The sequence below is a fragment of the Polyodon spathula genome, chromosome 7 (genome assembly GCF_017654505.1).
Source record: "Polyodon spathula isolate WHYD16114869_AA chromosome 7, ASM1765450v1, whole genome shotgun sequence".
Classification (NCBI taxonomy): domain Eukaryota; kingdom Metazoa; phylum Chordata; class Actinopteri; order Acipenseriformes; family Polyodontidae; genus Polyodon; species Polyodon spathula.
In genome coordinates this window covers 31148054-31169627 of record NC_054540.1, presented here as the reverse complement: position 1 = coordinate 31169627, position 21574 = coordinate 31148054, and the positions used below count along the sequence as shown (strand labels likewise).

The 21574-nt window shown below is 37.1% G+C and overlaps 1 protein-coding gene across 6 annotated transcripts in view; it reads right to left on the bottom strand.

Moving 5' to 3' along the window:
• The window catches only part of atxn10 (ataxin 10), an 88488-nt gene that overhangs the window by 14302 nt on the left and 52612 nt on the right, over window positions 1-21574 (bottom strand). For 4 of the 6 annotated variants that reach the window (XR_005950617.1, XM_041255276.1, XM_041255275.1 and 1 more), the window contains one exon: window positions 17440-17503. Coding sequence is in view for 5 of the 6 variants with exons in the window: in XM_041255276.1 (XP_041111210.1) it covers window positions 17440-17503 (64 nt within the window). In the remaining variant the exon portion in view is untranslated. Of the gene's footprint in view, window positions 1-17411; window positions 17504-21574 lie in introns of all 6 variants that reach the window. The other 2 variants (XM_041255279.1, XM_041255277.1) reach the window with 1 other exon arrangement.

The window sequence follows — 21574 nt, the reverse complement described above, 5'->3', positions numbered from 1 at the left end:
CACATTTTGGTATGTAATTAAACCTGGTGGTGGCATGCAGCAGCTTTAATCACATGTATCGTGGGGATTGCTGAAATTATTTCTATCAGGGGTGTCTTTAAATATCCAAGGATAAGTATCCAACTTCCCTCCCAGGAGCGATTAACAAACATCCTTATTATGATTGCCAAGTGAAACTAACAGAGTGCTAATAGACAAAGATTAGTTCTCACAGATTATAACTGATCATAAAAAGTGGTCTGCTACCTTGTCAGAGTTGACCATATTTTAGCAATAACTTGGCTATGTTACAATAACTATTACAATAATCTTTTCTTTGGTGGATTTTCCCAAACCCCTGCACTGACATGGTTTAATTTTAAAAATACAATTAAAAAGACCTGATATTTTCTGTAAAAGCCCAAGTGAGTTGAATTTATTGCAGGTATGCCACAGGTATTCTTCAGCCAAATTAAAACACTAAGGACTCGATTCTGATGAAACAAGTAGTTAAAGTCAAATGCTTCTGCCCCGTAGGGCGTGGCTTCTCCAAAAGTGCGATTCTGATCACAATGAAAACCCAGCGCAAGTGCGTTTAGTGGCGCAGTGACAGCGCCCAGCCAATCAGTGCTGAGTAGTCTGGGGAATCTGCAATCCTGCTTTTCTAGCGGGACATGAAGTGTCGCCTCACGTTCCCTCTGAGCTTGTAATGTACTAGAGTTTCAACGTAACCAGGGCTTTAATTCTCATGGAATATTTCCCAGAGCCCAACCATCCCCATCCCCCGTTTGTGAAAAGACCATGTAAAGAATGAAAGTACAGCTAACTTAATATTTTTTTTTTTTTTTTGCTTTCGAGTGCATTTTTGTTGATTTGTGTACTTTTCAGTATTTAAGATACCGTTAGGTCCAAACATTTATTAGCAAAATAAATAAAATAAAAAGTTTTAGTAATTAAAAATAATTAAAAACACTTGATTATTTTATTTTTCATATTTATTTGCTATACTAAAGCAGAATATTTTACATTAACAGACAACACTCAGAGGGTGTGTGCACTACAAGAACAGAGACTTTCTTTCAACAAGCATGCAAAAGGTAAAATACACGAATACTGTATTTACATATTTTCAGGAAGATTGATTTAGAACAGTGATTAAACACAGTTTTAAAGATAACACTCAAGGTCCTTCAGAGATTTAAGCCTTCATATTGACCATTCAGGTTGAAGGAAAGCAGCGATCTATTTTCCAATTCGTTATAATGTTTCAAACTAGTTAAGCTCATACATTATCAGGCAGCGAAACCGATATCTTGTTTCAGGTCTGCCAATAGTAGTGACTTACTTCAATCACTGAAACAAAGCAAATACATTGTTAAGTTTACACAGCTGTTAACTCATTTAAATTTGCAACAAGCAACAACCAGGGAAAGAAAGGACAGCCATACACATACAGAAGTGGCGCTCCCGTTATGTTGCTCTCCATATACTGTATGCAAATATTTTCACTTGTAATAATTGCCAGGAAAATACATTGCTACAGTCCTCGTGAATATTGTTAGTTTATGTTTTGTCGTTTTTCGTCCCTCTTTTTTTCTTTTATTTTACTTTTCTTTCTTTGATTTCCTTTCTATGTCAGTCCAAGCGTACACAGTTGCTACTAAGGACTACTTTGCTTTTTATAGTGTGTTCAATTCTTAAAGTTCCTTACTGCGACAATAAATAAACCTGGTTTCAACGGGTCTTAATGCAGTGCTCAATTGTCTATTTCGGTCCCCACTGCACTGTCATCAGAATCACTTCAGCGAATATGTTAATGATACCACACCCCGAAATTTATGTCGACTCCAACAGCACAGGACATATCTTCAGAATACAATTTCAGTGCAGTGGTTTTTTTTTTTTTTATGTCTTCACTCCATTTGTGCGACACAGAATCGGGTGCAAGCGCCATTTGATCAGAATACACCCTAAACGTCAAGATACAGGAATGGCTCTCCTGTTAAAAGTGATGAGGGCTCACTGTGGGGGTAAGTTTCTTTCTAAATATCATATGGGAGATATTGAAATTGGAGAAGGAATCTATGAAAAAGACCTAGGAGTTTTTGTTGACTCAGAAATGTCTTCATCTAGACAATGTGGGGAAGCTATAAAAAAGGCTAACAAGATGCTCGGATACATTGTGAAAAGTGTTGAATTTAAATCAAGGGAAGTAATGTTAAAACTGTACAATGCACTAGTAAGACCTCATCTTGAATATTGTGTTCAGTTCTGGTCACCTCGCTATAAAAAAGATATTGCTGCTCTAGAAAGAGTGCAAAGAAGAGCGACCAGAATTATTCCGGGCTTAAAAGGCATGTCATATGCAGACAGGCTAAAAGAATTGAATCTGTTCAGTCTTGAACAAAGAAGACTACGTGGCGACCTAATTCAAGCATTCAAAATTCTAAAAGGTATTGACAGTGTCGACCCAAGGGACTTTTTCAGACCAGGGGTCACAAATGGAGTTTAGAAAAAGGGGCATTCAGAACAGAAAATAGGAGACACTTTTTTACACAGAGAATTGTGAGGGTCTGGAATCAACTCCCCAGTAATGTTGTTGAAGCTGACACCCTGGGATCCTTCAAGATCCTTCATCCTTGATGAGATTTTGGGATCAATAAGCTACTAACAACCAAACAAGCAAGATGGGCCGAATGGCCTCCTCTCGTTTGTAAACTTTCTTATGTTCTTATGTCTGTATCATAGATAAATCTCACAGCGAACACAGAAAGTCTAGGCAAAAAAGAAAGCCTTGTTCAAATAAATAGATGGGGTGCATTGCAAACATCCCCATTAGTGGCATCCTTAACAATGACACGCAGGTCGCTACTTCACCTAGCCTCTCCAATTTGTTTGTACCTGTACCTTGAAAATCGTTCATCCAATCGTGAGTAATCTCAGGTTCTTGAGGATCAGAAAGTCATTGCGATAGCCTTTTGCATGAGTTTAACCCAGCTGAGTTCAAAACCAGCCATCTCTAGGTAAATGTATATACAGTAATGTTTTTGCCATATGTATGAAATCATAGATCTGCCAATTAAATTTACTCAAAGCCTTTATATTTCAGTTATTTATCATAACTTACACTCAAAATATGTAGATAGAATTGGCTGTAGGTGTAATGTATGCTCCTGAAGAAATAATGCATTCTGACCACTGCTGCAATAAAACTGTCTGAACAGATTATCAAATTATGCAGACTGGGTAGAGGCAAGTTTGGAGCGGATCAGACAGGACCAGCTCATCAAATAAGGGTGTCTCCTACAACACTCCCTGCATGTGTAGGCTGGGCATAGGGCTGATATCTGGATGTCAAGGACAGTGCTCTCTGTGAAGCTGCCAACACCACACTCATACACTGCAACATCTAGTGTTCATTGGAATTCTCACAGCCAACATTTCAGACTGATCCTGCTCAGCTGTCTAAAAACCAGAAACTGACAATACTGGCTCCCATGCCTACAGCTGGTTTAAATTGTATTTTATTGCACACATTGTCCTTTTCTTGTGTTGGAGAGGTCTTTGCTTGCATTACTTAAGAGATATTGTTGCTTCTTTTCTGTTCCTGCACGACAGGTCAGACTCACTTTCAAGATCTAACTGCAATCAGGTTATGTGATCAAAAGCACTGCCCATGATTATGTACCAGGAAGCACCAGGTTAAACAATTCATCTATGGTTCTGTATTTGAAAAAAATGTACATATCAAATGAAGAACCATAAGACCTTTAGCACAACAGTGGCAGTGGTAAAGTTGCTAATATTAACAGAGTTAAGGAAATTAACATTAAAGGCGTGATTATCACCGTACCAAGGGTATACAAAGCTGTAAAGCTGTAAACAATACTTTATTTATTAGTGGGGAGAACTGGGTCAAGCTTCTGTCTACCTAAATCATGAAAATAACTTCGCAGGATGTCCTTGAAAGTGACATGTATCCCCAGGCCTTTCCCAGTTAAACATTGCTAAATACTAATTAATCTAGATTGGCGCACACGTTATGCGTGCATGGGAAAGGAGACAGCATGTGCCAAAAGTATTGCGACAGAAAAACTTTGACAAAGTGGACAAGGATTATTGATCTCTCCAGATTAAAACCAGGATGTTACTCACTAAGACAACAGGGGCTTGTTTCCAGAGAGCTGGTTTTAACACAAACATGTTCAATATGGCAGCCTGCCAACCAGGGTGACAGAATAGGGGAGGTTGGATAGCTCCCTGATAATTGTGTAAAAGTAAATACAGTGTGATCAAATCCTGAATGATTTAAAGAGGCTTAACAAAACTTACCTGAGACATGCAGAACACACTGTGTGCCACAAATGAGCTGATTGAATGGTTATGGAATTAGTCTCCCCAACATGTACATTATTTGTAATATATAAAATCTGTTGCTTCCTGCCAGTTTCAGTACTGGAAAAGGCAATGGCTCTGACAAAATTATGACAGAGGGCTGATAGTATGGCAAGACCAAGACTGCACAATTTACAGATGTTTTACACTGTACCCCCAGACCTCATACCCTAGTAACTTATACTAAAGTATGCCCTTGGATTAGCAGCTCCCTAAATTAATGTAACAATGTAATTGTGACACAGACAGAATACTTGAATGTACTGCAAGATTCTGACACAATCAATAAGCTATGCTTATTTACAAAGCTATTTCTATCTCAATTGTATAAGCAATATTTACATGCAAGAACATAAAAAAAAAAACATCTTAACATTTACAGACAAAAAAACAAACATGTGTTGGTAAGTAGTAGATGATTTCTGTCAAAACATTGTCAAGTCTTAAAAGGATCCCACTGATTAAGCACCAACAACTTGGCTCAGTAACCCATTCAATACCCTCACCACTTTCTGTGTAAAGTAGCCTTTGACATTACAAACCAAAAAAGGTGCCAAAATCAGATAATTTCATTTTAACTAAATGCATAAAAAATAGGTTGATAAAACAAATCTGTTTCTTGGCCAGGTTCCTGTATATTCAGCTTCAGCTCTCCCCTATACTAACTACCTATTATATCATACAAACAGTCCTCCACTCATTCTTAATCAAAAGGAGGTATACTTTACATCAATGCAGCCGACCACCCGAACACCACAAGCCACCAACCTTGCTGCATCCTGCAATGCAAAAACCTGTACTCACGTTTCCACAAAAACCCTCTTTATGCGACCACAAAACAAACAGGCTCTTACACATGCAAATGTAACATATAGTGTAATTAATATAGAGCGAGGAATACCAAAGAGGATGCTATGCGAGTCAAACCAAACAAAAGCCCTAAACCTGAATTCATGTGCTGCTGAGACGAACTACAAATAATGCACCAAATGACTACTCCAACTTCAGGGCCCATCCCACTCCCGACCTCGATCTCAGACTTCGGAGTGTCTGAAAGGAGAACCCTGAAACACATGCCAGGAGGACATGTGAGGGATCATATGTTTACATATGTGAATTTTTGTTTTTCAAAATACATCAGGCTTCAGTTTCTATTAGTTCATTATTATTATTTCAAATTTAGTTTTTGTTTGTCTGACAAACTGTAAATGTTGAACACGATAACTGCATTGATTTTGCACAAAGTCTTCAAACTTATCATACACCACTGCATTTGGCCATAGTCCTAGAAACTATTTTTAACTTTTCAGATACTGTGCGATTACTACACAATTATGAGGTGTAAGCACTGGTTTGTGGTTTTGCTTTGATAGCAGTGCAATGTAAAATCCCTTGGCAACACCCAGAAGACAAGGGAAATAGCTCTGATGGCAGAAGAAACTATTGACTGAAGTGGATTGCACTGTGAAAACCATTGCACTGACAAAACACATCCTCTGCACACAGAATTTGGACTAACCATAATACAAATTGTGCGTTTACTGGGTTTTTTTTTGTCACATCTTTGGTCACAATTCTTGTGGTCTGGAATGTCATAAGAACCAACCCTCGCCATGAACAGAAAATATTCAGAGTCTGGAGTTACTTATTCTATTAAAAATGAAAAGCATCTTTAATTGACATTACCTGTTAAGTCCCATTTACTTTAGTGTATGCTAAAAATAAAAGAACATAATAAATACACCAATACAGGAATTAAAATAATGTTTACTAACAAGTGGTGGCCAATCGCATTTGCAATTTTTTTTATAAATATGAGCTGTATTAGAAATGTTTTAAGCGTAACAACCATCTCACAGTGTTGAACAGGTACTAATATAAACTCCAAATAGTGGTGCAGTGTTGTTTACAGCTTGAATAACAAACTGCATTTATCTGAATACATATACATACAGAACTATTACTGGAGAAAAGGGTAATCAATTATTTTATGTGCTTTTGGCACTCTATACTGCACAACTGAGGCACTTCAGTCTGTACCAACCAAAGTAACAACAGGACTTAAGCTTCATAGATACTTTGCAGCTAACTAATCTAGGGGGAATGTTGTCACAAAACCTTTTCTACAATGAGCTAGTCACAACACTGACATCTAGTGTATATTACTGCAACTGAATACAGTACGTTTCAATTACCTACTATATAGGTACTTTATGCTGCTACAAAAAAGCAAAAGGCAATGCAGTGCAGACTTGACATGAAATACATACATACATACATAAAATAACAGAATTGAGGAATCTGTACAAAGTACATAATCAAATGTATTCAGGATGTTTCAGAAATAAAAGTCCAGCAGCTAAAATGTCATATAAGTACAGCAGTTTGTTTTTAAAAAAAAAGTTTCAATTGCAGACTGCAGTCTTAACATAATTCAAACGTTAAATGATGGTTTCAGACTAGTAATACTAATCTTCAACTATCTTAAATGACCTAAGTCTAGTGCTAATGGGGGTTCATAAGACCAACCGTTAACGTATAATAATAATTTAATATAGACTTGCACATATATACAAGCACATCAAGTCAGTGTCTTCATTTTGTTCATTGGTAAAATGACCATGTAATTGCAAATGGCAGGACCTGTGGTTTCATTTGAGCAGTTTGATACTGTACAATTTACCAAAGGGAAATATGTCTGAAGGAAGATGGATAGAAACTACTGCAGGATGTTGTCAGGAGGCAAACTGCTTGATGAATAGAATACAAGATTGCAGCTATGCCATCCATGAAACACAATTGATTTAACTGTACATAAAACCTACTGTGTATTTAAAATCAACCTTAGATACATGCACTGGATCCTTACAATACAATACCCCCCACCCCATGGTCCAGATCTAGAGGACCAGTAGTTATGTATTTATCCTTCATGACTTGTATACTATATGTTGCTCTTTCTTTCCTCTCCCCAGACACATTTCTTCTTATCAGCCCCTATTGCAGACATATCTTCCTTTCCTTGCACACAATCTTTCACCTGCAAGTGAAAGACACCGTCCCACTCCACATGCCTGAACTTATCAAGGTATGCAGTAAATCTCTACTGAACTTATCAAGGTATGTAGTAAACCTCTATTTTTTCTACCACTGAAGATACAGATGACTATATTTCTAAGGATTTTGGGAAAGGGATGACGGATGGTCCTGCTTCACCACACTGCTAAGAGAAGTGTTTCACCATTGCCAATAGGTGTGACATCCTGGAGAAGAATGTAGTGCAGAACAGAGCACTGTATGGGTTTAAAGTTGTCTTTTTAAAAAAAAAAAAAAAAAAAAAAAAAACTTTTTTTCCCCTCTATGATTTTATAATGTTGATAAATGTATTCTGTCAATTTTTCCCTGGGTTGCTATTATGTTACCTAGTGCTGGGATGAACATGGTACAGTATTTTCAGTTTAAGATATCCATTCAAAACTCAAGTATTTGAAGAGTTGCCATTACATCAACACCATTCCAGTACATGCAACAGCATCAGTATCACTCAATGCACCCCGTAGCAGCAGCGATCGTCTCACCCTCTTACCTTTAGTCTCACACTGATGACGCAAAAAGTCCTTGTGGGAATCTACCTAAAAGCATGGATTTTGTAGTGGTCTTTGGTAAGGAAAATATTGCTATGAACCATGCTGAGCTCAAACTGTAAAACAAAATAAGTTTCAACAACACTTGCAAATAAAATACCATGAATAATGCATGGATGAGAATGATTACATTTTGTACACCCGATTTGTTCTACATTTAAGTTATAAAAGATATTTTAATGAATCAGTCAACTAAAAAAATAGCAGGTTGCTTAAACTTTTACAAATAATTCATTTAAGTATCTTTATTTATTTTAAGGAAAAAATATATAAAAGTGTGCTGACAAAAAAGTAAAATGCACTTGTGATAAGTTTGTCCACTTGTACATTACAAGTAGAGCTTCTGATTTTCAGTTTTAAATGATAAACCCCTGGATAGAAAAAAAAAAAAAAAAAATTAAATCATTAAATCAGTGTAAATCCAACAAACACCGGAAATGATAACACAATTCACATCAACTTTACCCCTTGCCCCAATTAAAAATGGTTTCCAGTGCAATGTCCCTCCTTCCTATCCAGCACTGATTTGTTCTGGATTACTTTAAAACCCACCCCAACTAGTGAGTGGCAGCAAATTCCTACATTTCTTTTGAAGACTCCGCAGAAAAGGAAGGATTGTACAAGCTTGCGAGATTTTAAACAAGATTACAGTTAGAAATGGAGGATTGTTCTTGCTCGCGAGATTTAAAGCTACATTACAGTTTGATAGGAAGGATTTATAAGCTTGTGGGATTTAAAACAGAATTGCAAATTATTGAAATATAAATAAAATGTACAGACACACAAATAGCCCAGAAGAATATGCACGTGACCATAAGGATTTCGTTGTGGAAGACAGCAAAGGAAAAAAAGGCACAATTGTGCAAGTACCGTCAAGTTACTATACATGTTGTGACAGAAAAAAAATGCCCAAAAATTTTGGAAAGTACCCAAAAACAATAATTTCTACAGTATATAAAAAGCGAAAGCCCCAAATGAAACCGATTTTAGGGTATCTACATAAAACTCGAAAATAGCTAAAAATAAACACTGAAAAACAGAAACCCTAATTATAAGAAAAACATTGTATGCATATAATAGCAGCTATTAAACTAAAATGACATCCCTTTTGGTTAACATAAGTTCTTTTAGACTTCAGTTCATGGCCTCAAGTGGCAACATTTTTTCCAACACAATTAGTCACAATGAGTCACAATTTCTGTTTACACAGAAGCAGCAGTTCAGCGATAGCTCTACGTATTTAATGAGGTATTTGTTGAAAAGGACCCACATCTCAAAGCAGTAATTAACACTTAGTATAATCACACTTGTATGATCCAAAGGGGTAGAATGTGCCACCTGCCATTAGAGTATGTACAACTTCACAAACAAGACCTTATGAAAGTCCATCTCTGGTTGTTTAGCACTCTGGCTGGGATTAAACTGCAATCATGGTGTCATCCCTATAGCAACTTTAAAGAAGTACAAAATAACAAACACTGTAATCAAGATATGAGCCATTATATATAGCTGTGGTTCCCAAACTGTGGTCCGCAGACCACTTCTGGTCCATGAGTAAACTCCAGGTGATCCACAAACAACTCCCAAAATTTGGTTACGCAGTTCCACACTAAGCAACACAACAACAGCTTTAACCACGTGATGTATCATTATAAGATATGTATGTAGCCTGTATGTTTCCCCTTCATCGGTTTTCTTTTATTACGGGTGTGTTCATAAATTAATATACAGTGCCTATTGAAAGTCTACACCTCCTTGAACTTTTTTTCACATTTTGCTGTGTCAGTGCCTCAGAGTTTCATGCACTTAAATGAGGATTTTTTTTCCACTTCACTACACACCATACTCCACACTGTTAAGAAGAAAAAAAGTTTTTATTGAGAAAAAATTATATATTAAAAATACAAAACTGAAAGATCATAACTGGCTAAGTCTCCACCCCCCTCTAGGTCTCTACCAACTTTGCACACCTAGATTTGGCAATATTTGACCATTCTTCTTTACAAAAATTGTTCAAGCTCTGTCAAGTTCCTTGGGGAGTGTTGACGGAGAGCAATCTTCAAGTCATGCCACAAATTTTCGATTGGATTTAGGTTGGGGCTCTGACTGGGCCACTCAAGGAAATTTACGTTTTTGTTCCTTAGCCACTCCAGTGTAGCTTTGGCTGTGTGCTTTGGGTCGTTGTCATGTTGAAAGGGCAGCAGGTTTTCCTCATGGACTTCTCTGTACTTTGCTCCATTCATTTTCCCTTCTATCCTGACAACTGCCACAGAACTTTTTGCCACATGGCTACAGAATCTCCTGAGTGTTTTTTGGTGCATACTTCAAACAGGATTCAAGGTGGTCTTTCTTGAGTAATGTCTTCCTTCTTGCCACCCTACCACACAGGCTAGATTTGTGGAGTGCTTGGGATATCGCTGTCACATGCACACTTTGACCAGTCTTGCCATAAAAGCCTGTAGCTCTTGCAAAGTTGCCATTGGCCTCTTTGGTTTTGAGGGTTTGGAGGGATGGCCTGATCTAGGCAGGGTCTTGGTGGTGCCATACACCTTCCACTTCTTAATAATTGTCTTGACCGTGCTCCAAGGGATATTCAAGGCCTCTGATATTATTTTATACCCATCCCCTGATCTGTGCCTTTCAACAACTTTGTCCTGGAGTTCTTTTGAAAGCGCCTTGGTGCTCATGGTTGAGTCTTTGCTTAAAATGCACTAACCAGCAGAGGGAACCTTAATTTATCCTGAAATCATGTGAATCACTACAATTTAACACAGGTGTGTGATTTTGAAGGCGACTGGTTACACCTGAGCTAATTTAGGATTGCTATTACAGGGGGGGTGGACACTTATCCAATCAAGCTATTTCAGTTTTTATTTTTAATTAAATTTTCTACAGATTTCTAGAATATTGTTTTGACTTGGGAGTTGTGGGGTAGGATGTGTAGATAAATGAAAAAAATATTTTAATGCATTTTAATTCCAGACTATAAGGCAATAAAACGTGAACAATTTCAAAGGGGGTGTAGACTTTCTATAGGCACTGTAAATATATTACAGTTCCCTTTGATACAATACCAAGCATCGCCTTGAAAGTCGCCATTAATTTATACAGCTTTTTAATGTCAAACAAACACCAACTATGAAGGCACATTTGTTTTTAGCCAGCATTATTTAAAACAAATCTACATCTAGCATTCACATAAATGCATCTCTTTCTAAATCTATGCTTCTGCTAGGGTTTAAAAAAATAAAAAAAACAGAGCCAACATTTAAATTGAACACGGTGATGTTCTTAAATGATGTCATTAGGTTCCGCAGAGTGCTTTCAATTCAAAGGAAGTTGTCGGTTTTTATCGTCCAATATCAGCCAATTATCATCATGTATGTTTTGCCTCATTTCAATTTAAAACCTCAACATCAACAGATCGGAGAATTGTAACAAGAGGGATTTTTTTAAAAAACCTATCTGAAGACGTTACACAGTTGTTATGCTTATGTGTTTACAATGTGGATCTGCATCGGCAATGCGAAACTCACCTGTCTACAGATTAAAAGGCGACAATTTGTTTTTAATTGAAAGCACTTTGAAGATTACACACACTTCACAACCTAATTGTGTGATTTAGAAGTTTAAACAGCTTTCAGTTGAAATGTGTCAAGATTAGTGAGACAAAGGAAAATTATTCAGAACCGCTGTATTTGTCCCATCCCTACAACACACATTAGAGAAAAATTGGTAAGAAAAAATGTAAAGCTGCAAGGACTGGATACCTGGATTTTGTGCTGCGAGTGACACACATACAAATTAAATCGTATATTACTTTCATTTTCGACTAAAAACTAGTTTGTTTTTACAGTTTTGTATGTACGTAAACCTGTTTACACACTAGTTTCTTTTGATGTTTATTTTACTATAGTTTTTTGCATTTTTGAAGTAGTGCTTTACATGTGTGAAGCTAGAAAATAATGTTTATGTTTAATTGTTCATTTATATATGGCGTTTCGGCTGTACAGATATTTGATATGATGTGCTTGAATAAAACTTTTGAGTTGTATCCGACACTCTGTCTTTCATTTTAATATTGACGTTTAAAAGGTACCGTGATAATGATTGTATATTCAAACATACAATCATTTGAAAAAAGCTCTTTTCCCATGGTCTTACACCCCAGTGGCAAACGCCAAAGCATTACATCATAGCCAGATAATGAAATTCAACATTACATTAAGCTTCCATCTTCCGAATCCATGTTACATAATCACTCAGATCACACAGCATTTATGTCTAGCTATATAGGTCAGCAAATTAGACAGCTGAGTGAGCAAGCATGTAAATCGGTGACAGCTAAATTGCAAAAACAATTGTGAGTAGACTGTTTTTTGTAAAATCAGAAGAACAACTGCATCAGACAACAGATGTTTACCAACTTAGAGGCTTTCATTACAACATGCTGTTTGTTTCAGAATCATGGCAAAGTATAAGCCTGGTTCATGCTGTACTTCTGTTGCAGATGAACGCGATACAGCTGTTTGTATAAATACAATATTTTAAATAGAAACTGCATTTGCGTAATTGGATAAATGCACACTGGGTTGAGTCTGAACCTCTATACAAGAGGATTAGAAAAAATCAAAAGCAACGTTGCTGCTCCGTCCTCTCAACTAACAGAGAAATCGAAAGGGATCATTTCAAACTTATTTAGAGAGATGCGGGTATGTGACAGTGAGAGATATTTTAGGTACTTTAAAATGACAGATGAAAGGTTTGACGATTCGTTGTGCGTTGCAAGATTTTAAATTACTTACTTAAAACTTTTAGCACAGGGTCGGAGACCCTCAACTACACCAGAAATTATGTCTGTCAGAAGTATGTACTTTAAAGTTTTGTAATGTAAAAGTAACATTTAAACTTGTCATCAGTCAAAAGCAATAGTCTTTTCATTATTGGTTTTGGTGTACTATTTAGAAACTCTTGTGTATGCTGATGTAGCTAAACTATATATTATTTGGTGAACGTTTCGTGAATTCTTGTTTTTTTCATAACTTCGTCTGTGAAATGTATTAAAAATGACCGTGCCAAAATCGTAGCCTTAGTCATAAGTAATTAATTACTTGGAGATGGTTTTTTTTCACCCCTGCATATCTTTATGGTAAATATATAATGCTTTGAAGAGATGTTTGTCACAAAAATGTATACGGCAGATGTGTACAGCCCTGGAAAAACGCCACAAAGTTGAAAGGTGGAATAGAACAGAGAAAAAAATCAAGTGGCATATTTGATGGATCTATGATCTCAATTAGCTGCAGAGTTTATTTCAGACAAACATCGCATTATTATGCTGAATGTAAGGGCTCTAACCCACCGAGATTGTTGGGAAATGTCACTGTTTTGAATGGTTTAAAAAACAAACAAGTTGTAAACTCTGACAAAGAACAACAGAGAAAAGAAAAAAAAAATCACTACCTTATAGAATCGCCCTGTAGTCCCCAAAGACTGCAGCTTCTTAAATATTTTAAGTGGGAAGCACTGCTCTGGTCTCATATTGTGTTGTGGTAGATACACAGAATGCTAATTTATTTATTTATTTTTTTCTTTTAATAGAAAGCATAAGATGTTTTGTGTTGGCATAATACCCAGTTCATAGTTACAATGTACTATGTGATTAGGACAAATAGCTTTTTCTAAGCAGCAACAACAATGATGTGGCAAGAGGAGACAGTCTTGCCTATTTCATCAAGTCTCTCTGGGTTTGTCTCGTCCTTTTGGAATGCATAAGCTGGGTTTTGAGAGGCAACATATTCACTGGTGCAAAAAATGCTATGCCATGCCAACATTGAAAACAACAACCTTTCTCATCTTGTTAAGAGAAGATTCAATCAAAGCATATAAAGTGCTGTTCAATGGCTACATTTAGTCACATTTTCCACTGTGTTTTAAATGAGACATTGGTGTTTGTTTATAGACATAAAACAAAGCCCGGAGCCTCTCAAACATAATACTCTGCAATAAATATGTCACTGTCGTATTAATTAGCCTATGATATAGATAGTTATATTATTTTTATATATATATATTAATATATATATATATATATTATATATATTATATATATATATAATATATATATATATATATATTTATATATAATTGCAAAATTAACAAAGCAATGTTAAGGTGTTATGTTTTATTGTAGTTCAACCATGGTTTTTGTGATACATACATTATGTATAGGGTATCTCTTATTAATAAATAGAAATCATTTCATACCATTTGCCTAAACTAAGTATTTACTCATAAAAATGGCTGAAACACACAAAAGTATACTGGTTGCACACATGTAAATGCCTTTAAGGGTGGTGTATATTCATTACCAGACGTTGTAAGCAGCATACATATGCACAACAAAGTTTATAACTAACACAGTGGCCCTAAATGCTAGGCAAGAGCCTTCCCATTTCTTAGTCTGGTGTTTGACATGCATGTATATAGGAACTGCGAGGTAACACATTTAAGATAACATATTGAACACCTGGCTTCTGATGTAACATATATAGCATAAAAACTAAAAACTAGATTCAACACAATGATGCCAGAGGGTTTAAACAAAAAGGAAAAATGCCCAGTCTAACCACAATGGGACAAGCAGTTTCCAAGACTTAGCCATCACTAGCTCAGTCAATCATGCATCAATTCCTTGAAAAAGTAGCTCACAGTAAGTTTTACTCAGTATGTGCAAAAAGACCTAATTCCATGCACGGTTCAATCAAAACCTAACAGGAACAAATGAGTGCCCTGAAAACGGTAAGAAAAACCTCAAACGGTCAGAGTGGCTGCAGCTCAGTAAAACGGCTGCTATACGATATCCACACTCAAACTTAAGCTTGGGAATAATTCTGTTTTAAGGGTCTCTAAGGCATTTCCATAGCACCGAAATCAAAGTCTTCACATCTACAAGTTAGCTAATGTACAGCATAGTGTCAAACAGTCAGAATACAATATGCTTCCAGAAGCATGTGTATAGCCTGTTCCGTCTCCGCAATTGCAGTATTAGTGACTAGATTCTGGCTGTAATGCAGCTTTCTAAATTTATGTTAAAGCACGGCCTTGTAATCTATGAATCACACCCCTGCTTTAATTCTGGGAGGCACACACAGAGGCCATGCACATTTCAATCTATTGCACTTTAGAAGGCCATCTTTTAGGTATGACGATTTATCATCCACTTATCGGCCTCCTCTCATGTATAGTCAGCCTCCAGGATTAAAATGTGATATCTGTACACCTACAGGCACCAAGTAAACTTAGCAAATAAACCCAATTTTTGGGATAGCTACAATGGCCACCACACAACCTCTATGGGTCTGATATAAATGTATACATTCCGTTACTTTAGCTATTAGTGCTGGGACAAATACCTGAACTGACATTTTTTAACACCATCTGTAGCAGGGAGAGATCTGTGCTGACTCTGCTGGCGTGTTCACAGTACTGCAGGAAGAGGGCGGCAGTCTTCCAACAACCGCCTGTGAGTCATGGCAGTGACACGGGGAAGTGGGAAGGTAGGTGTGTGGACTTTCCCCCTCTCTGAATGGCTGAGAGGCAAATCTTGGCAGATTGCTAGCCCTATAAAAAAATGCTCTGCTGTTTCCTCAGGTCTGCCCACTTAGACGCGCCGAGAGTGCGGAAGCTCTGATTCGGGACCGGGAATCAGCTGGGAGAAACAGCGAGACAGAGAGAGCGGGGAACCATTGGGCAGACCCCGGCATATTGTAAAAGAGCAGGCTAGTTAGCCGGCAGTGTAGGACGGTGAGCCGGGTCGTGCAGGTAGCGACGACCGGGATAACGCTGCCGAGTGCAGCACCTTTTATTTGTAGTTTTATTACTGTTTTATTTTCCCTTGTTCTTTTCGCCTTCTGTTTTCATTATTATTTTTTTGAGCACCTGCGAGTGCACTTGCTGTTCGCTTACCAGCTGTGGTATTTCCGTGGTGCTGTCTATCATCGTTGATAGGCAGCCCACGGTCAACAGTGCCCTCTGCCGGAAAAAGTAAGAACTGGTCAAAAATAAAACTGGGCACCTGTGTGGTGTTTTCAATTACACCTGTCTGTCTCCTAGTCAGTGAATTACCCACACCCCTTCCACACCATCATTCAAAAGCGAAAAGAAAAGCTAACAAATATTCAAGGAGACCCCACAGCAAGGTTGTAATTCAATGAAATGCAACATAGATTAAAAAACAATGCCTTCATCATAATAATCTCTTTCCAAAGATGCTCTTTCTCCAGAACTGCTAAAATCTTATTTTTTAAGCCGCAACACCGCTATTTAAAGACCCAGCAGAATGTTCACAAATACCCCCCTGAACATCAAAAAGAACAGGAAGAACATTTTTTAAGAACATGGTGCTTATTTAGGGACAAACAGCTACCGGCTACTGTCTGCTACAATAATGGTGACAAGTCATGACTCAATAGCTTCATGAAACCTTTCTGCCCATGTTGTCAGTATTGCAGCAACTCAAAATAATATACATACATGTTGACAATGGTTAAATATGTAGGCAACATTCTAAGCACTTGACTGTCGTTAAACTTTTAACTCTAAACTATTAACATCCCTGCTTACTACAGTGACAGATAACATGGGCTGGGGGGGGAACTAAACCCAACTTAACTTCTGAACAGATCAGTTCTGTGGTACTAGTCTTACATTGCACATGTGAAGACAGCCATGTATTTTTTATTGTTTCTATGAAAGCTTGCAACTCTTGTAAACTTGATAAAGACTTGTTGGATTGATTTGAACCAAACAAACAATATTGCTGATTGTTTATAACAAAAGTGCTCACCAAAAACTCACACTAGCTATTAGAATATCTCGGAGCATTAGCATCCAAGTGCACACTGCTGTGATTTGTAGCATTAGGCAAATTCCCTTCTAGTTGTTTTCCTGTTGATCGCCTTGCTTTACAGACATTCTCACTTTGATTCAGATGAAGCCCATTTATTCTGCCACATTACTGATCGAAGTATTTGCCTCATTCACGTCCTTGTCTTACATATAATAGGTCCCATCTGACCCTACATAGCACAGGACATATGGCTTGGGTGGATGGGGTCCAATTACATGTAACAAAGGAAGCAAACGTACAGTCATTTAATCAAGAGCAAAACAATACAGGAAATAATGTTGTGAGAATGTTGTTCCCAAAAATGTTTTGTTCTCCCACTGAAGCCTTGGTTTGTCTCTGCTGCAACAAATTATCTTCGCCGCATTCAGTTACTCTTTTGTAGCTTTACAACAACATAAAAATGTACCTTTACTGTATTATCTGTCAGGCTTTTTTTTCTGTTCTCTGTTAAGCTACAGAGAAATAAAATTCACAGTACTTACAAACATATATTACCCTTTTGAAGGATACAAGGATTGTTGCCATCTAGACTGCAGTTGTCCAAAATGAGAGCAATGCCATCTAATTCACGAACCTGTATATATAAAAAAAAAAAAAAAGTTAGTAAAATAGATGCACAGATATCATTGTATAGGTGAGACCTATAAAGAAAATGTAATTTAACTACATTTTCTAATACTTAAAAATAGTTTAATGAATTGGGACTTCTTTGTACAAAGGTCATGAAAGAATGAAAACAAGTGGTGTAGCTGTAACCTTAACACACAAACTGTCCGACAGCCTTGAGCAACCCTGCGTCCTCTCCATTTATGATGAGTGAAAAGCCTTAGCAAAGCAACCGAATCACCTGGCTGACACTGCAACAAAGCATTACTGAATTAACTGATCACATGACGAGATGTAACAATGATGCAAGTCTCTCCTTGTACGTATTTAGAGACAACCTTTGGGCAAAAACATGTGAACACCTATTAGACAATATATAAAATATTACACTTATACTTCCTTTCTATTAGCAGAGCTGGAGATCTCCTGCAAAGTATTGTATGTAATGGTTCCTTATGAAACATATGTGAAGGTTGGAATATGGAAATACAGTACCTACCAACCCAGAACCTATTTTCTGCACAGTATCTTGTCTTTCAGATAAGCTGTCTTGCACATTGGGACCTGCAGTTATAGCAACGAGATGCAGATCTTAGATATGTAAGAGGGAGTTCAAGTGTGTTTAAATATATTGTATTACAGTTTTAATTGGTGTTAATCAGTGTATCTGAACAGTAAAATAGGAACCTTAAAAGTCATGCTTTAAAATACCAGACCAAAGACTAAAAAGGAAACAAAAGGGTACAACTTTAATTATTAGTATTTATTTATTTGGCAGATGCCATTACGTAAGGCGACTAACTGGTGTTACAGGGTAGTACAGGGTTACAATGCAAGGTCAACATTTAAATACAGGGGCAAACATGAAAGTTATGCCGACCACTGGGAATGACGCAGACTCAAAGGACTCTTTCTTCATTAGTCAGCGCTAACGGAATTGCGGCAGCACTCCGCTTAAAATCCCTTCAAAGCGACAATATGAATGGGAAGGCACAAACGTTCAGCATGTTGCCCTTATGTATTAGGGCTTCCTCAAAATCAGGCGCAAAAGCTTTGTCTTTCCTTTGACATGCAAACAACAAATGTGAAAAGCTATCCAAAGATACTGTTTCTATACCTTGATAAATTTTAATTTCTCACATTTATTTTATTTTTATATTACATTTTTAAATGTTACTTGCTTGTAAAATGCTTGAACAAATATTTTAACATTTACTGTAGGCAAGGAATCAATGAGGGTCCAGGTTTTAAACCAAATTCTCCAAAATAACTTAATTCTTTTATCCTTCAACTACCCTATATTTAAAATCCTGTCTTCTGAACATCTGAGTGACTGATTTTAACTGCAAATACCAAGTATTCAAAAGATTCTTAATCAGATAACCTCTCTGTATAATCATCATTGAAAAAACCTGGAATTTAACACCGGGTGAGATTAGCGAGAGATAAAGAATAAAGGGTCACTCGGCTGATGTCTAATTTAATAGGGTCAGTTCTTGCCCCCAGGAGCCATACTAATTAACACAAAACTGGAGCCTTGTGTAGCTTCTAAAAGAAAAGAAAAAAAAGAATGTGTTGAAAGCTTAGATCTGGGACAAAGTGAATCATTTTCAGATTGAACAAGCAGAAACAATAAAGGCAGCCCCAGGGTACCTAGGGGACCCTCACACACACACACAAGCACAACACCTGCAAACGAGGAATGTCATACAGGGGGAATGCATGCAATGTACTGGAAAAAGGAATGTGCAATAAAGCATAACATATTAAGGAATTTTATGTATATACGGCAATCGGTTAATTTAGGGATAATAACCCATTCCCCCCACCCCCCAAAAGGCCCTTGATTTTTCTCTAGATTGTTTAATTTTCCAGACTCTGGTGAAGTCCTTTTATCCTGGCACAGCAGCGTGGATCCGCTCCCTGTGCAGCAGCAATTAGGAGCCCACCTGACTCCACCTGAAGTTCTAGGACTAGCGATAATTCATGTGGTGTCCCAGTATCTATTGCACAGCCAGTGCATCTACAGTGTGGTGGCAGTTTAAATGGATATTCTAACTGCAACACGGTTTTTCTTTTGTGGGTCCAAACAGACTCTGAATCAAAACAGGTCATCCTAAAATGAAAGTGGAATAAGTTGTCTATCTCAACCTGTCCCCAGTGGATGTGAATGGGTGGTGAGTGGAAAATTAGAAGTAACTCTCATTGTATCTGTCTACACCTTGCTTGACTATAAGCACTGCCATTAAATGACTGACATAAAATTAAACAAATAAAAAGATACATATTTAAGAAGGTAATTACCGTATAGTTCCATAGGTGTTTCTCTAAAATGGTATTCCCTTACCTATATCTACATTTTTGTTTTTGCTTCACTGAGCAACAACGGTTGACATTTATAACCTCCTGCTGCTGCAGTGTCCTTTACCTCACTATTTTTGATGCATACTGCTGGTGGCAATGGCTTACTGCCAGCATTTTTCTTCTAGACATCATTTGTGTTTTGTACCCTGTGGATGGCTAAATGCAAATAATGAATAGGCAACCCCCTTTCTATTAAAATAATAGCCCTGCCTCAGGGGGTTCATGGCATCCGGTACAGATCAATACCCAGCAACACAAACTGAATTATTTAAATTAGACAGTCAACAGAACAAAAGTCAAAAGGGTGGAATTTTCATTGTTAATTGGTACCAAATAGTTTGGCCAATGAAAAGGCTGGCTGACGGTAGCGCACAATAAAAATAGAAAAGTACATGGTATATTGTAAAGTGGACAATATTTTCAAATTTAAATTCTTCAGTAAACCAGAAAGAGACGTTTTTCAAATGCTTTTTTTTTTTTTTTAAAAACACAATCAAACATATCCACAACCACTTCCTGTTTGTCAGGTCACCACTGTAAAGAGAAAATCTGAGTAAGTTCTATGTTTACATTTTTCTGCAATCCCCGAATTATCTTAGCACCAAGGTGCTTCCAACATATTCTGTGGTTTCACTTTTTGTTTTTCACTCAAGGAGATGGGGGCATTCAAGTTCTCAGGAGTTAGCTGCACTGGCTGCCTTTGGAAGAAACAGTAGTCTGCCTGACATCACTAGCAGCAGAGAGCAGAATGACCCGCTACACTACAGCACTAGCTGTCACACATGTTGTTGAAGAAGTAAACATCACTGGAGTTGCTGTTGTATTTGCACTCGCAGGCACCAATATATGATTTAATATATTTTTCACCGGTAGGATTTAACCATTCAAATATTGTTTTGGCAACAGCCTACAGTACTTATGCAGACTTTTTCTATACCGATACATTAACAAACCTTACAAGTTAAACCTCTTCACCACATAATAAATATGCATATGTTCATTATTAAAGTGATGCAAAGAAAAGTCAACAAATTATTGTCAATTATTATTCTAGGAAATAGTGAATCAGAGTGTTGTTCTCCTCCACTGTCAAGGTAGGTTCAATTCCAGGTTACTTCTATCGCCGTTATCAGGTACATCTTGAACCTACAAAACAAGTCAGCCCTACATATACTTCCCAGAAGCATTTTGATTTTAAGGATTACTCAGGTTGCCCTGCAGGAGATGGGTCTTTTCAATATGGGAAAACTAGAGCATTCCAAAACCCAGCAAGAAAACATTACTTATAATGAAAAAATAAATTAATCAACAACACTATGAAAATTATTATGACTCAGCCTTTTTAAAGATTAGAGAGCCTGACATCAAACACCATATGTTCACTGGCATGACAATTCAAAGAGCAATCAAACTATTACAAAATCTAAACATAATAAAGACTCACAAAAAACAGTTTGGTAAAAGGGTTTAACAATAATGACATTTTCAGTTAAAGGCTCAAATCACCATGATAATCACTTTTTAATACCTTCTTTCTCCCGAGCTAGTGCTGTAGTTCTTTCTCTCGAACACACAGTTTCTCTGTTATGTCTCTAAAATAAGACCAGAACACTGATCTCTCCCACAATAGCGAGGAGACTGAATTCAATAATTTTCCCTTACACAAATAAATTCC